General features: G+C 42.7%; 1 protein-coding gene across 1 annotated transcript; it reads left to right on the top strand.

Annotated features, from left to right (window-relative positions):
• The first annotated feature begins 7581 nt into the window (after positions 1 to 7581).
• On the top strand, positions 7582 to 8990 carry LOC123090040 (uncharacterized). Its single transcript, XM_044511529.1, has 2 exons — positions 7582 to 8701; positions 8986 to 8990. The coding sequence occupies exons 1-2, from the start codon at positions 7582 to 7584 to the stop codon at positions 8988 to 8990; spliced, it is 1125 nt and encodes a 374-aa protein (XP_044367464.1).
• The last annotated feature ends 7013 nt before the right edge of the window (positions 8991 to 16003 follow it).

Below are 16003 nucleotides of genomic sequence, written 5' to 3'. Positions count from 1 at the left end.
GTGTAAAATACGAAAATAACGATTCGTTTTAACTTAGAACAGGACTGCGGGTTGAATTCTCTGAAATAGAGGGACTTTTCTGAAAAATGGCATGACGGACGAAAGAAACCCAATTTACTTTATTATTATATATAAGTAAAGATTTTTCTACTTTTTCCCCTAAATTTTCTTTTATCTTTTTTCATTTTGCCCTTTTTTATATATTTTGTACGTTTATATTTTTCCTCTTTTATTTAGCTTTTATTTATTTATTTCCTTTTGCGAACATCATTCAAATTCTTCAATAGTTTTTGAAATCATGAACATATTTATAAATCATGATTTATTTCTAGAATTCATGAACAGTTTTTGAAATCATGAACAATTTTCTAATTTGCGAACAACAAATTTCTGGACATTTTTGTAATCATGAATACCTTTCACAAATTCGCAAGCATTTTTTCGAATTTGAATTTTTTGAAGCAGCGAACATTATGTGAATTTTGGGATCACTTTTAAAATTCATGAATATTTTTTAATATTTTTTTTGAAATACATGAACATGTTTTCTAATTCATGAACATTTTTTTAATGAAGAATTGTTTTTGGAAAGTATGAAATACTTTTAAAATTTGGGATTTTTCAAACATTTATGAACATTTTTTGGGTTTTTTGAACATTTTTTCCAAATTCATGAATATTATTATAATACATGAATATTTTATGATAACATTTCGTTTGAAACTTTCACTATTTTTGAAATCAGGAACTTTTTAAAATTCCAAATTATTTTAAAGAATAAAACAACAAAATAGAAAAAAAGGAACATAAAAGAAATGAAAACAACAGGAACGTCCCGTCCCGTACAATCTCTGGTCCCAAAAATGCGTGCGTGCGGAGTGCGGGGGGGGGGGGGGGGCATATGTGGTGCAATTGGTGCTACCGGTGCACCCGACTCCTGTTGTATGTTGATAAATGTTCCAAAAAATTCACAAAAAATGGTGCATTGACAAAACATCAATGTATGTTATCACAAAAATTCAAATCAAAATTCAAAAAAATGCTTGAGTTACAAAGCCTCTACAAACTCATGGCATATATTATATTCCAAAATTAGGGATTTGCCAAGCTACATAAGATAAATTTACCACATGTTCAATAATTGCCATGGTATCTGCAATAAAAAAAGTTGTAAAAAGAGAATTTGCCATGGTATGAACAATATAAATGTCATCAAAACAAAATTCTGTGCATTTGCGATGTAATGGGAAAATGAGCTAAACATGTTCATACTTTGGGACGCGTCTAACCGGCGGCGGGCTGCCCATTAGCCCTCCATGGTGGCCGGCCAAAAAAGGTAAGTTTTTGTCTCCCTGACTCATATTACAAAAAGTAAAAAGGTGTGGACATATGTGAAGAGAATAAATAATTTGTATTTTCAGTTTTTTAAAAAACCATAACTTTCAAACAGCGCGTCGAAATTAAGATCCGCTTTCACTGTTGGAACCCTCGCGACGTGCTCTTCAAAAGTAGATCGCGCATGGGGATGTTTCGACGAACTAGTCTTCTTGCCAACTAAACATCAATGTCTGTGCAACTAGACTATATAGCCGTGCCAACTGAGCATATGTGTGTGCCAATAGTCGTGCCAACTAAACATCACTGTCTGTGCAACTAGATTACATTGCCGCACAACTGAGCATGTTTGTGCCAATAGTCCTGCCAACTAAATATCAATGTGTGTGCAATTAGACTACATTGTCGCGTTAATTGCGCATAAGTGTGTGCAACTAGTGCCCTGGCAACTAAACATCAATGTGTATGCAACTAGACTATATTACAAACCAACTAAGCATATGTGTGTGCAACTAGTCTTCCTGCCAACTAAAGATCAATGTGTGCACAACTAGACTATGTTACAAGCCAACTAAATATCAATATGTATGCAACTAGACTACATTACAAGATATGCCAATTCATATGCGACTATGCAGACCAGATTGTGCAAGTCTGTGGCCATGCATGTGCCAACTAAGACTACTATGTGTGCAACTACAACTACTATGGATGCAGCTCCAAAAAACTGGGTTTGAAAAAAATGCACCATGATGTACTAAAGTTGCACAAAACAGTACTGAAGTTGCATAATATAGCATCAAAGTTGGCATCAAAAAATTTTCGTCGAAACATACCGATGCGGGATCTAGTTTTAAAGATCTCGTCGCAAAGAATTCAACAGTGAAGACGAATCTGAATTCCGACGTGCGGTTTGAAAGATATGCCTTTTTAAAATTTTGGAAAACCAAAATAATTGTATGTGAAGCTGTTTCTTTCAAATCGGACTAACGAGTGTAAACATATTAAATACTAATAACGACATGCACTAGCAGACAAAAAAACAATTCATGCATGGCTAGAAAGCTCGGCCGCTCGTTGTCTCCAAATAGTGCGTATGCATTTTTTAGATTTTAGGCATACTTTGTCATGAGTAATATGGAAAAACTACAAAAGCACTTGCCATGCGACCTTCTACGAAATAAAAATACTAAAACATTTCACATGATTAAGCATCACTGCATCCTCACCATCTGCCCTGACTCCATTTTTGCTGCTGATTTTCACATGATTAATAAATTTGCCATGGTAGAAAATTAAGGTGCTAGCGATTTAGGGAGCGTGATTGGCCAAAGTGATAAAGCAGTTAGCACACACTTAGTGCAATGATGTACTATAATGTTCTGTTGTAAGGGATGGTAGGATTCAGAATGGTGATGACAAAAAAATTCTTTCAATTAGCTAAGGTGAGAAGAAACATGTAGCATGGATGGTGGATTAGGGATGCTCACTGGTAGCAGCCGAGGGAGAATGATGGTGCGCATGATGTCATCGAGCCGCACGCGGCCGCGGTGCCCAACGACATCCAGGGAGACAAGCACGGGCATCGTAGCCGTGACCATGTCTCGGGCACCGCCGCGAGGCTTGGAGGGAAGCATCGTGTCCCGTCGGTGCTGTCAAGGGTGGGGAAGCCGTCTTCATAGTCGGGGTCATCCTCGGGTTACGACGTGATGGCGGACCAGATGAGGATGTGGGCGTGCTGGCCTGTAGCTGGTGTTAGAGGTGGCAACGAAGAGGTGGCCCGCGGATGCCGACGAGGCAAGGCGGGCGAGGAGAACGGATGGAAAAATAATCTTATACGACCAGGTCGTACACCTCACTACATGAGACCCATTCCGATTCACAACACGTATTAATACCAATCTCAAAGCACCAGTCCTCGATTACGACCGAGCCCAGCCTTAATCCTGATTCCCACTCGAAGCTGTCCAGGTTCTGCACGACCTCTGTGGCGGCGACGACGATGGCGGTGGTGGCCGTGCGGCACGACGAGGCGTCCTCCTTGCGAGCCGCCCGTCCAGATGCTCCGACATGCGGTGCAGTTAGTCATTGCGAGGAACATCAGGAACTCTTGTCGACGGCGGTCACGCGGCATGATGGCGCTTCATCCTCGAGCAGACACATCGGTCACGCTGTTTGGGGATTGATCTCTTTAGTACCGTCGATTTTCTGTCCTTGCAGCATATACATCAACGACTGAACAATAAGTTAACATATGGTTGCAGGCTGATAACCTGAATTCATTACTAGTATGTGATAAAATTGTTCCAAAGAGGAACGTGCTTCCAATTTTTGGGAGTTTCAACTTTCCAACACATCATTTGAACAATAAACCACTGAAGATATTAGCAAATGAACAATGGCATTTAGAGCTCTAAGCAAACAAACACTACTAGGGAAAAGCCTAGCAGCAGTGCGGGTTTTAGTCCTATCAGTAGCGCGGGACGATGCGGTACTGATAAGACGCTACAGCTAACGTATAGCAGTAGCGCCTGTCGTCCCACGCTACTGCTATACATGGATAGATGTAGCGTGCTTCAGAGAAGAGCGCTGCTGATATTATCTGCAACGCTTTTTACAGGGAAGCGCTACTGGTAAGGCGGCGCTACTGCTAACTTTTTTCCCTCACTACTACTAGTCTTATTAGTTTTTTTCTGCATATTTGTTTTGTATTTGAATAGGCTTTATACAATAATCTTTAGCATATCATACACATACAAATGTAATCATAGCATATACATACAACTAGTCTCATCAAATAATGTCATCATCATAATCATCATCCAACACAGAGTGGTCTCTCGTCATCATCTCGAAAATAGCGATACAAGTCTGTATTACTTGCAAATACATCGTCATCCATCTAAACAATGATATACGCAAGAAGAGCTATCACTTTGAGTGAGAGCGGAACTATGCAGTACATGAGTTCGTATCCCTCTCTCGCATTAGCGTGAACCTAAACTAACTACTGCCTGTCGCTCGGAAACCGGAAACCGGTACACCTGGGCCTGACACTCCGGCCACTCATCATATATATACTCCTGGCGTAGCACTTCTTCGCCATCGATGATCTATGCACCTGCATCGTCACATGAGTCGATGATATGCAACATATATAGTTGAGCAACAGAAATAGACATACTTGGCAAAAATAGAAACAACATATCATAAGCATAAATAACAAAGTTCATCGTACCCAAAATGCCCTAACTAGAGTGATCTTCGCTAGTCGAGGAGGAGGACGGTTTAATTACATCACAAATAAAGTTTCGCCATGCATAACTCAAAGTTTTGCCATACAGAAAGTATGGACTAAACAGACACATTGTCATATATCGACAATCACTCCAACATGTCGTGCCATCCATCTATGTCAGGGAGATAGTCCCCGAGCTCAGTGAAAGGCTTCAAGTCGAGACGCTGAGAGGCTACCCATGTTCGGACGTCTTCCCGCGACATTTGTCCTTCTCTGTAGAACATCCCTGTTTTTCCGACGACCTCCTTCATGATGATTTGGGCAAGTTCGCGCTGGATGTTATAGAACTCAGCTCGAAGTCGATGATCCTCGATATCTCCTACATCCTTTGCCCATTGCAGAATATGGGCATCGCCGGATCTAGGTGACATGCGAAGGTTCTGGTGATCCCGTCTATACTCCAGCATGTGGTGTAGGACATAGAATCCATCATTAAGAGAATCGCTCGGTTGCTGGATGCAGCAGAAGTCGGTCTTATGGCTGAAGGCGAGCCTGCCACCCCTTCTCTTCTTGTCCTTGACCTCTCCACCCCGTGCTTGGTAGTAAAACATAGCACTGTCGAGAACATCCTTGATGTGGGTGTAATCCTTTTTGTGAATGTTCTTCGACGAATGTTCTTCGATGATCCTTGCTTTCACCCTTGTTTTCCAAGCGGCCAACACGTCGCTAAATTTGGTCATGGCGTGTTTGTTTATCTTCTTCATTGCCGGGTCCTTATCTGGATCTTCATAATCCTTTTCATTCCGGCCCGGGAACAAGAATATCTGGTGAAACTTCTTTAGGAGGGAGGGCCTCATATTATCTATCTTCTGTAGTTTCTCATCGTTGATGGTGGCGGTTGTCCGTATGATGCAGCCTATTTGATTGTCTTAGCACGAGCGCGCTTCCTCGGGCGCCTTTGGCTCAAAATTGCCGTCGTCCACCTCCGTGACCACCAGTCTAGTAGTCCTGAGTTTGTTAGGAAGTCGTTGCCTCTTTGCTTTCGGGTCTACGCCGGCTCCGCTCCCCGAGGCAGCGCCGGTCTCAGTCTCAGCGTCGGTCTCGATGCCGGTCTGAGTCTCAGCGCTGGTCTCAGTCTCAGCACCGGTCTGCGTGTCGGTCTTAGTCCCCGATGCCACCGGCGAGCCCAGCAACAACATCGGTTGATCGTCAGCAAGGCTCAAAAATTTGTCTGCCGCTCGGTAGACGTCGTCGCAATCACGAGAACCCTGTCCTTCCTCATTGCTAACCATGTTTCCTATGATTAAATCTAGTCAATTAATTCTAGACCTAATAAAATGAATAATGACATAAAAAGGCCTATTGTTTTGCAGGAACGTTGACTCCTTCCTGGTGCGGCAAATCCCGGGCACTCGATATGTCCTACTTTGTAGCATAAGTCATGCCGAAATTCACGGAAAATTTCGGCATGACCTTTGCTAAAAAGTGGACAAATTGAGAAGCTGAAATTTGCCGAAACGGAAACAAATCAACATTCCGGAAAAACATAGGCCACTCAGCTTCATTCCCTGAAAATAGTTCAAATATCCCTCTTTGACACCGCAACACATGTCCAAATATACATGAGCAACCACATGTCCAAATTTCACAAGCTAATTCAAAAACAAAGTGTAGAAGAAAAGTCATTTAACTACTAATAGAACAAAATTCAGTTAATTTTAGTGCTCTATAATGATGAAAGGAAAAAAAATCTGTTAACTACTAATTTCATTCATTTAGGTTATTCATTTAACTTCACCTAATTAACCTACTATACCACTACTACTAGCAGCACTACTAACCTAATTAACCTAGCAAAACTCTACTGCCCTAACTGAAAAACATCTAATTAACATCTACTAGTACCACTACCGCCCTAACCTAATTAACATCTACTAGTATCACTATATACTACAAGCAGCATCTACCCTAATTAAACCCTACTACCCTAACTAACTTTTGCTGTAAACCAATTTTTTTGCTCTAAACTAATTTTTGCTCTAACATCTAGTACTTAACATCCTTTGCTCTAAACTAAATTTTTTGCTATAAACTAACTTTTGCTCTACTAATTTTTGCTCTAAAATACAGAGAGAGAGAGGAGTGGGGCGGAGGGGGGACTTACAGAGAGGGGAGAGACGGTGGTGGGGAGGTGCTCGGCGACGGAGGCAGGGGCGGAGAGGGCGGGCTTGGGCACGGGCAACGGCGGTCCTGGGCGGGCTCGGGTGGCGGTGAGGTGGAGGGCGGCGATAGTGAGGTCGAGGGCGGCCTCGGGCAGCGGCGGTGGGGCTAAGGGCGGCCTCGGGCGACGGCGGTGAGGATGACAGCGGCCTTTAAGGAGACGGTGAGGTTGTGTGCGTCCACGCCGGCAGGAGACGACGGCGAAGTGGGGCGACGGCGAATTGGGGAGACGGCGGCGAGGGCGAGGGATTTGGGGAAGAAGTGATGGTCGGGGGGAGGGAAACCGCTGTTTAAGTGAAACGTAACGGTAGCGCGTTCCTAAAAACGCGCTATAGCTAAGTTAGCTACAGCGCGTTTCCTGAAACGCGCTACTGCTATTCCTTTCTCCTTTTTCCCTTTTTCATTTATTTTTCTTTACATTTTTTCCTTTCTCCTTTTTCTATTTCTTTCATTTTCATTTACTTTTCTACTTGTTTTTCATTTCATTTTCTTTTCGTAAGCAGTAGCGCCTTACACATAAATGCGCTGCTACAACAAAATTAGCGGCAGCGCTGTTTCTAAAAGAGCGCTACTACTATGTGTAGCCAATCGGCTTAGTGGTGGGAATATTTGTAGTAGCGCTTTTACAGCAGGATGCGCTACTGCTATATATGTATCTGCAGCGCGGTTATTTTGCGCGTGCTACTGCTGTCTAGCAGTAGCGCCCTTTTTTAACATGCGCTACTGCTAAAGTTCTGTGTATAGGCTTTTCCCTAGTAGTGAAAACGTCCAATTGATAAAAGATCAAAATGGCGGGGCCGATGGAAGCCGCCCACGCTCACGCTCCCGCTCCTGCTCCCTCATTGTCCTCCTCGCCAACCGCCCCGCCGGCCTCCGGTCAAGCCCCAGCCACCAAACACGCCGTCGTCCCAGCGCCTGACCTAACTCTTGCCACCAACCCCCTACACGAGCTCCTCCCATCAGTAGCTCCACCACCTTCGCCATTCTTCGACCCACCTTATGTCAAGGCCAGGCAGGTGGCACTCCGCAACTTCCTGGGCTGCAGCAATGCCATGGGTCTGGAGTTTGAAGATGATTGCTGCTACTACCTCCGCCTCGACATCACCACCCCGGCCCTCCACCTCGCCTCCCCGCTCTACATCACCTTTGGCCACTCCAACCGCCACCTCAACGCCATAGTTGTCGCCGCTTTGCTCCAGGCCGTCCTGGGTGGCTCGGCTGCTCATTTCTTCATCGCCCAATGCTCTCCCTTGGTCTTCCGTTTCCATGTCGCTTCTGCACGTGTTGCAGAGATCATTCTCGCTCAAACCACTCTCCGTTTCCGCAACTACTCCTTCTCCTTCGCTCGAACCCTGCCCCCGCTTCCACCTCCATCTCGCTATGCTGCTACATGCATGACGATTGCACAGCTGCTCCAAATCCCCGACGACCTGGGCGTCCACTTCGAAAAGGTCGCCTGGGCACAATGTCGATCGCCTGTTTCCATACATCCACAAAACCAGCAGCACGGATGCCACATGTACGCGCGCGTCATCCAGTTCCCTTTCGCTCTTGATGCCTCCACGATAAGCCTCATCCTCGCCGGCCTCTTTGGCGGTGTTCACCACCTCTTCAACGTAACGGATGACGGAGACTCGTGCTTCTCCTTCACCGTTGCTTCGCCTGACGTTGCATCGCTCATCGCCTCCATGGGTGACTTCTGCAAGCTGGGCATGATGATCCGCTTCCCATGGCCCCTGTCTATGGGGGGTGCTTGCTGCTTGCCTTCTGGGGTTGCATTGTCGTCGTCCGCTGGTGCCGCGTCCCCCTCGCCGTCGGTGGCTGATCCTGCTCTACTGCCACCTGCATCTACAACTCTTGATCTACCCAAGGAGCATCGTCAATGGCCTGGTATTAGCTTTTTCTATCGTATGCTTAATGTTAATCGCTTTACCGAGCTTACACCACCCATGCATTACACTCAACACACGCACCTGTTTTGGATTACTTTCTTGCCTATTACTATTAGGCCTAATGAACTGTTAGTTGAGTCTTCCCTAAATCACTGTTTTTTGGTCAAACAAGATTTTCTGGTAGTCAAAGTTCATGAGCACATTTTTAAGTCTGGCATCTTCTCCCACTCAATCAAAATTCAAATTCTCAAACATGGGCCCGTTGATTCTGAAGGGTTTCGACTCTTTCTCTTTGACCAGCTTGAACCGGCCGTCGCTCACTGCAGTCGTTTCCTTCATCATTACACCAAGTTTACATATCCTTCTCTGCCCACTCGATCGGACTCCATCCTTGGCCCTTTCGCTCACCAGCTATTGCGGGTCCATGCGCCTCAGCAGTCCCCCGCGGTCGCACGCTCGCCGCACGTCCGCCCTACCCCGCATGCGCCTGGGGCCCGCACCATGCATGATGATGGCTATGCAGTGCCTGCAGACACACCATATCTTGCAAAAGATCCGTACGCTGTGCCGGATTCGCCGCATGCGGGCGGAGTCAACGCGCCCCCAGGAACCCCTCCCTGTCTCTCTGTCCGTGCCATTTTTGGACGGCCCACTTGTCCGCCCCGCGTCTAATCCGGACCCCGCTGCGCCGCCTCTGTCTTCCCACGCGCGGCCCCGACGACCACATCAACGGTGAATCTTGTATCGGGAACTGACGAGGCAGAGAGATCACGCGCTCGTCCGTCGCTGCAGCTTCGCCCCACTGCCTCTGATCTACATCTAGGCCTCATCATCATGCCTAATCTCCCTCTACAGGCTATGGTGGCCGCTCGGTCACCATGCCACAACACGTCGCCCCATTGCCCTCTGACACACGCAACAGACCCTGCCGCTCTGACGGCGCCTTGCTACCCTCGCAATCCAATAGCAAAACGACGCCCTCGTACAAAGATGCTCTCCTCTTCTCCCCCCCCGCTCACAGCCATCCACTCCCTCCCCCCACCTATATAACACCTCAACGCCTTCTTCCCCCTCACATGCGCTCTCGCACTTCTCCGCCCACCAAAAGAAAGCGGCGCTGCTTCCGGTGCCTTGCTGTAGATCATTGTGCGGAGACTTGCCGCGACCTAGTCCGCCGCGCTCGCTACTGGCGGTGCAGCCATGATACGTCTCCAACGTATCTATAATTTTTGATTGCTCCATGCTACTTTATCTACTGTTTTAGGCAATATTGGGCTTTATTATCCACTTTTATATTATTTTTGGGACTAACCTATTAACCGGAGGCCCAGCCCAGATTTGCTGTTTTATGCCTATTTCAGTGTTTCGAGGAAAAGGAATATCAGACGGAGCCAAAACGGAATGAAATCAATTGGAGAAGTTAATTTTGGAAGGAAACCAACCTGATGGGCTTGGAGTGCACGCCAGGGGAGTCCTGGGCTGCCCACGAGGGTGGAGGGCGCCCCCTGGGCGCGCCCCCCTACCTCGTGAGCAGCTCGGAGGTCCATCGATGTACCCCCTGCACCCATATATACCTACGTACCCTAAAACTTCCAGAAAAGAAGATAGATCGGGAGTTCCGCCGCCGCAAGCCTCTGTAGCCACCAAAAACCAATCGGGACCCTGTTCCGGCACCCTGCCGGAGGGGGATCCCATCACCGGAGGCCATCTTCATCATCCCAGCGCTATCCATGACGAGGAGGGAGTAGTTCACCCTCGGGGTTGAGGGTATGTACCAGTAGCTATGTGTTTGATCTCTCTCTCTCATGTTCTTCTATGGCACGATCTTGATGTATCCCGAGCTTTGCTATTGTAGTTGGATCTTATGATGTTTCTCCCCCTCTACTCTCTTGTGATGAATTGAGTTTCCCCTTTGAAGTTATCTTATCGGATTGAGTCTTTTATGAACACTTTATGTATGTCTTGCATGGGATAACCGTGGTGACAATGGGTTATTCTATTGATCCACTTGATGTATGTTTTGGTGATCAACTTGCGGGTTTCGTGACATTTGGGAACCTATGCATAGGGGTTGGCACACGTTCTTGACTCTCTGGTAGTAGCTTTGGGGCACTCTTTGAAGTACTTTTATGTTGGTTGGATGAATCTGAGATTGTGTGATGCATATCGTATAATCATGCCCACGGATACTTGAGGTGACAATGGAGTATCTAGGTGACATTAGGGTTTTGGTTGATTTGTATCTTAAGGTGTTATTCTAGTACGAACTCTTTTATAGATCGATCCGAAAGAATAGCTTTGTGGTGGTTTCATACCCGACCATAATCTCTATGTTTGTTCTTCGCTATTAGTGGCTTTGGAGTGACTCTTTGTTGCATGTTGAGGGCTTGTCATATGTTCTATCTATGTTATTATTGTTGAGAGAACTTACACTAGTGAAAGTATGAACCCTAGGCCTTGTTTCCTACCATTGCAATACCGTTTACGCTCACTTTTATCGCTTGCTACCTTGCTGTTTTTATTATTTCAGATTACAAAAACCTTTATCTACTATCTATTTTGCACTTATATCTTCATCTCTTCGCCGAACTAGTGCACCTATACAATTTACCATTGTATTGGGTGTGTTGGGGACACAAGAGACTCTTTGTTATTTGGTTGCAGGGTTGTTTGAGAGAGACCATCTTCATCCTACACCTCCTATGGATTGATAAACCTTAGGTCATCCACTTGAGGGAAATTTGCTACTGTCCTACAAACCTGTGCACTTGCAGGCCCAACAACGTCTACAAGAAGAAGGTTGTGTAGTAGAAATCAACCTCTTTTCTGGCATCGTTGCCGGGGAGGCTAGGTAAGTGAAGGTATATCTTTAGATCTTGCAATCGAATCTTTTTGTTTCTTGTTTTAGCACTTGTTTAGTTTATAAAAGAAAACTACAAAATAATGGAGTTGAGTTTGTCTCATACGCTTCACCTTTTTAATATCTTTCGTGAGTATGATGGAAAGGATAATTGTGCTCAAGTGCTAGAAGAAGAAATCTCTAAATTGTTTGGCACTAAATATTTGAATGATGAGCATGATTGCAATGTTGTTAGTACAGATTCTTTGAATATCCATGATGCTAATGATGATTGCACTAGTTATGATGAAAATGTCTCCTATAAACATGTCAATTTTTGTGGAGTGCATTGGGTTTGTAAGTACACACCAAATAGGGAAGATAGATATTGCAAGAAGCATAAGTACTTCGAAACCAAATTGTTGCAAGAAGAGCTAGATGCGTGTGCTGAAAATTTAAACTTGCTTAGCCATACTTGTGAACTTTGCAATGAACGTGATCATTTTAGTACCCAATGCAAATTGTTTCATGATCGTATCGTGTCCAAAAATTGTGATGACTTGATTTCCCTTGCACATCATAATGAACTTAGTTTGCTCTTGGGTTATGAAGAAATTAAACGTATAACTAAGATTATTCTAGAATTTGCCCTTGATAGAATTCTTCATTTTGATCTAGAGAATATTTATATGTTTTGTGTGGAGAATTGTATTGAAAATCCTTATATTGCCAATTACATAAGGAAAAGAAAGCAAATGAAAGATGATGAGAATAATAATGAAAGGGAAGAGGCTTCCCAATCTCCTCCTATTATTTCTTATGATGAATCAGGTAACAAGGAGGATCTTTCTATTCAATCAATCTCATCAATAAGGAGCTCAAAGAGGAAGGTTGAACCTACACATAATGTGAAGAAGAAAAAGAAAAGAAGGAGCAACAAAGGTAAAAAGGTATCCCTACCAAAAGATGTTGCTCCTACTACTACTTGTGATGATTATAATTGCTATACTATTTGTGCTATCCATATTAATTATGAGAGTGATTATGCTTATGATATGAAAGGGCCCAAGCTTGGGGAAGCTATGTTTGATGAGGATGAAATATTTGAGAATATATTTGCTGGAATTAATGTTTGTCCCAAGCTTGGGGATGCTACGTTTAGTGAAGATGATATTTTTAGCATCCCAAGTTTTGATATGCAAAGTTGTTGTGATGAAAGCATGCCTCCTATTTATGATGATTATTGTGATGATACATATGCTATAAAGAAGAAGTTTGCTTATATGGAGAGTAGTAAATTTTCTATGCTTGTAGATCATGAAAAGAATGCTTTAGGTGCTAGTTATATTGTTGAATTCATTCATGATGCTACTGAAAATTATTATAAGAGAGGAACATATGCTTGTAGGAATTGCAATAATGTCCAGTTTCTTCTCTATGTGCTTAAAGTTTTAAAGTTATGCTTGTTTTACCTTCCTATGATTTTTGATTATTGTTCCCCTAAGTTGTTTGCTCACAAAATCCCTATGCATAGGAAGTGTGTTAGACTTAAATGTGCTAGTCATATGCTTCATGATGCTCCCGTTATGTTTCAATTCTTATCTTTTATATGAGCATCATTGTCATCATCATGCCTAGCTAAAAAGCATTAAAGAAAAGCGCTTGTTGGGAGACAACCCAATATTTATCCTTACTGTTTTTGTGTGTCCACATAATTATGCTACTGTAGTAATCATGTTTTATAGCTTTTGTTTCAATAAAGTGCCAAGTAGAACCTTTGGGAAGACTTGGGTGAAGTCTTTGTGATCTTGCTGTGAAAAACAGAAACTTTAGCGCTCACGAAATAAGCTTCCATTTTTTACTGGAGAGTTCTTTTAGGTTGATTCTTTTTGCATATGATTAATAGACAAATTTCTCAGGTCCAGAAATTTATTTCATAATTTTTGGGGTTCCAGAAGTATACGTTTTATACATATTACTACAGACTGTTCTGGTTTTGACAGATTCTGTTTTCTATGTGTTGTTTGCTTATTTTGATGCATCTATGGCTAGTATTAAGTGGTATGAACCATAGAGAAGTTAGAATACAGTAGATATTACACCAATATGAATTTAGAATGAGTTCATTACAGTACCTAAGTGGTGGTTTTATTTTCTTATACTAACGGAGCTTACGAGTTTTGTTTTGAGTTTTGTGTGGTTGAAGTTTTCAAGTTTTGGGTAAGGATTCGATGGACTATGGAATAAGGAGTGGCAAGAGCCTAAGCTTGGGGATGCCCAAGGCACCCCAAGGTAATATTCAAGGACAACCAAGCAACTAAGCTTGGGGATGCCCCGGAAGGCATCCCCTCTTTCGTCTTCGTTCATCGGTAACTTTACTTGGAGCTATATTTTTATTCGTCACATGATATGTGTTTTGCTTGGAGAGTCATTTTATTTTGTTAGTGTTTCCTTTATGTTAGTTAGAATAATGTTTTGCCTCTTTAGTTTCAACAAAAAAGTCAATGATAGCCTTTGCCATGCTTATTTCGCTAGTTTGCATGTTGCTGTTTGAAAACAGAAAGTTTACCGCTGTTGCAAAAATTCCCTAGAAAATTCAGAGCATGGTATAATGTTGAATCTTTTTGCATATTGAGATCTGATAAATTTATTACAGTGGAAATTTTAGTTCATAATTTTTGGGGTCAGGGAAGTATTGATACTCTTGCATTCTTTACAGACTGTACTGTTTTGACAGATTGCTGTTATGGTTACATTGTTTGCATATGTTTGCTTATTTAATGATTCTATTTAAGGATAGGAGTATAAATATACAGAGGCATTTAGTATGCAATGTTGAATAATAATTTAAGTGATTTGTTACAGTAGAATATGATAAGGTTTTGCATTGGTTTATACTAACCTATCTCACGAGTTCTTGTTAAGTTTGTTGTGAATGAAGCTTTTGATAAAAAGAAGAGAAACCATGATATGAGAGGAATTAAGGAGACAAAAAAGTTCAAGCTTGGGGATGCCCAAGGCACCCCAAGATAATATTTCAAGAAGTCTCAAGCATCTAAGCTTGGGGATGCCCCGGTAGGCATCCCACCTTTTTTCTTCAACAATTATCGGTTAGTATCGGTTGAGTCTAAGTTTTTGCTTCTTCACATGAGTTGTGCTATCCTTGCATTGTAGTTTTCTTTAGCTTTGCTTGCTGTTTGAATGAAGTATCAAGATCTGAATTTTTTTTATTGAGAGAGAGCCATACATGAATTGGAATTTGCTAGAATACTCTATGTGCTTCACTTATATCTTTTGAGCTTGATAGTTTTGCTCATAGTGCTTCACTTATATCTTTTGAGCGTGATAATTTTTGCTCTAGTACTTCACTTAGATATTTTAGAGCACGATGGTGGATTTGTTTTAAAGAAACTATTTGATCTCTCATGCTTCACTTAGATTATTTTGAGAGTCTTTAATAGCATGTTAATTTGCTTAATGTTAATATACTTGGTGTTCAAGATATGTGAAACTTTCTTTTGAGTGAATTGAATACTAAGATAAGTTTAATGCTTGATAATTGTTTTGAGATATGGAGGTGATAATATCATAGTCGTGCTAGTTGGGTGATTATGAATTTGAGAAATACTTGTGTTAAAGTTTGCAAATCCCATATCATGCACGTATGGTTAAAGTTATGTAACAAATTTGAAACATGAAGTGTACCTGGTTTGTGCATCCTTATGAGTGGCGGTCAGGGACGAGCGATGGTCTTTTCCTACCAATCTATCCCCCTAGGAGCATGCGCGTAGTACTTGAATTTTTGATGACTTCTAATTTTTTGCAATAAGTATATGAGTTCTTTTGACTAATGTTGAGTCCATGGATTATACGCACTCTCACCTTTCCGCCATTGCTAGCCTCTTCGGTACCATGCATTGCCCTTTCTCACCTTGAGAGTTGGTGCAAACTTCGCCGGTGCATCCAAACCCCGTGATACGATACGCTCGATCACACATAAACCTCCTTATATCTTCCTCAAAACAGCCACCATATCTACCTATTATGGCATTTCCATAGCCATTCCGAGATATATTGCCATGCAACGTCCACCATCATCATCATGACATGCATTACTTTTGTCATATTGCCATTGCATGATCTTGTAGTTGACATCGTATTTGTGGCAAAGCCACCATGCATTATTTTTATACATGTCACTCTTGATTTATTGCACCATCCCGGTACACCGCCGGAGGCATTCATATAGAGTCATATCTTGTTCAAAGTTTCAAGTTGTAATCCTTGTGTTGTAATTTACAGAAGTGTGATGATCATCATTATTAGAGCATTGCCCAAAAAAAAGAGAAAGGCCAAAAAGAAAAAAAGAAAGGCCCAAAAAAATATATAAAAAGGGCAATACTACTATCTCTTTTTCCACACTTGTGCTTCAAAGTAGCACCTTGTTCTTCATGTAGTGAGTCTCATATATTGTGCTTC

The sequence above is a fragment of the Triticum aestivum genome, chromosome 4B (genome assembly GCF_018294505.1).
Source record: "Triticum aestivum cultivar Chinese Spring chromosome 4B, IWGSC CS RefSeq v2.1, whole genome shotgun sequence".
In the NCBI taxonomy this organism is placed as follows: domain Eukaryota; kingdom Viridiplantae; phylum Streptophyta; class Magnoliopsida; order Poales; family Poaceae; genus Triticum; species Triticum aestivum.
This window is presented reverse-complemented; position numbering and strand designations above follow the sequence as displayed.

Excerpts from the sequence above, each read along its gene's own strand:
- LOC123090040 (XM_044511529.1), top strand. The coding sequence starts at position 7,582 with ATGGCGGGGCCGATGGAAGCCGCCCACGCTCACGCTCCCGCTCCTGCT.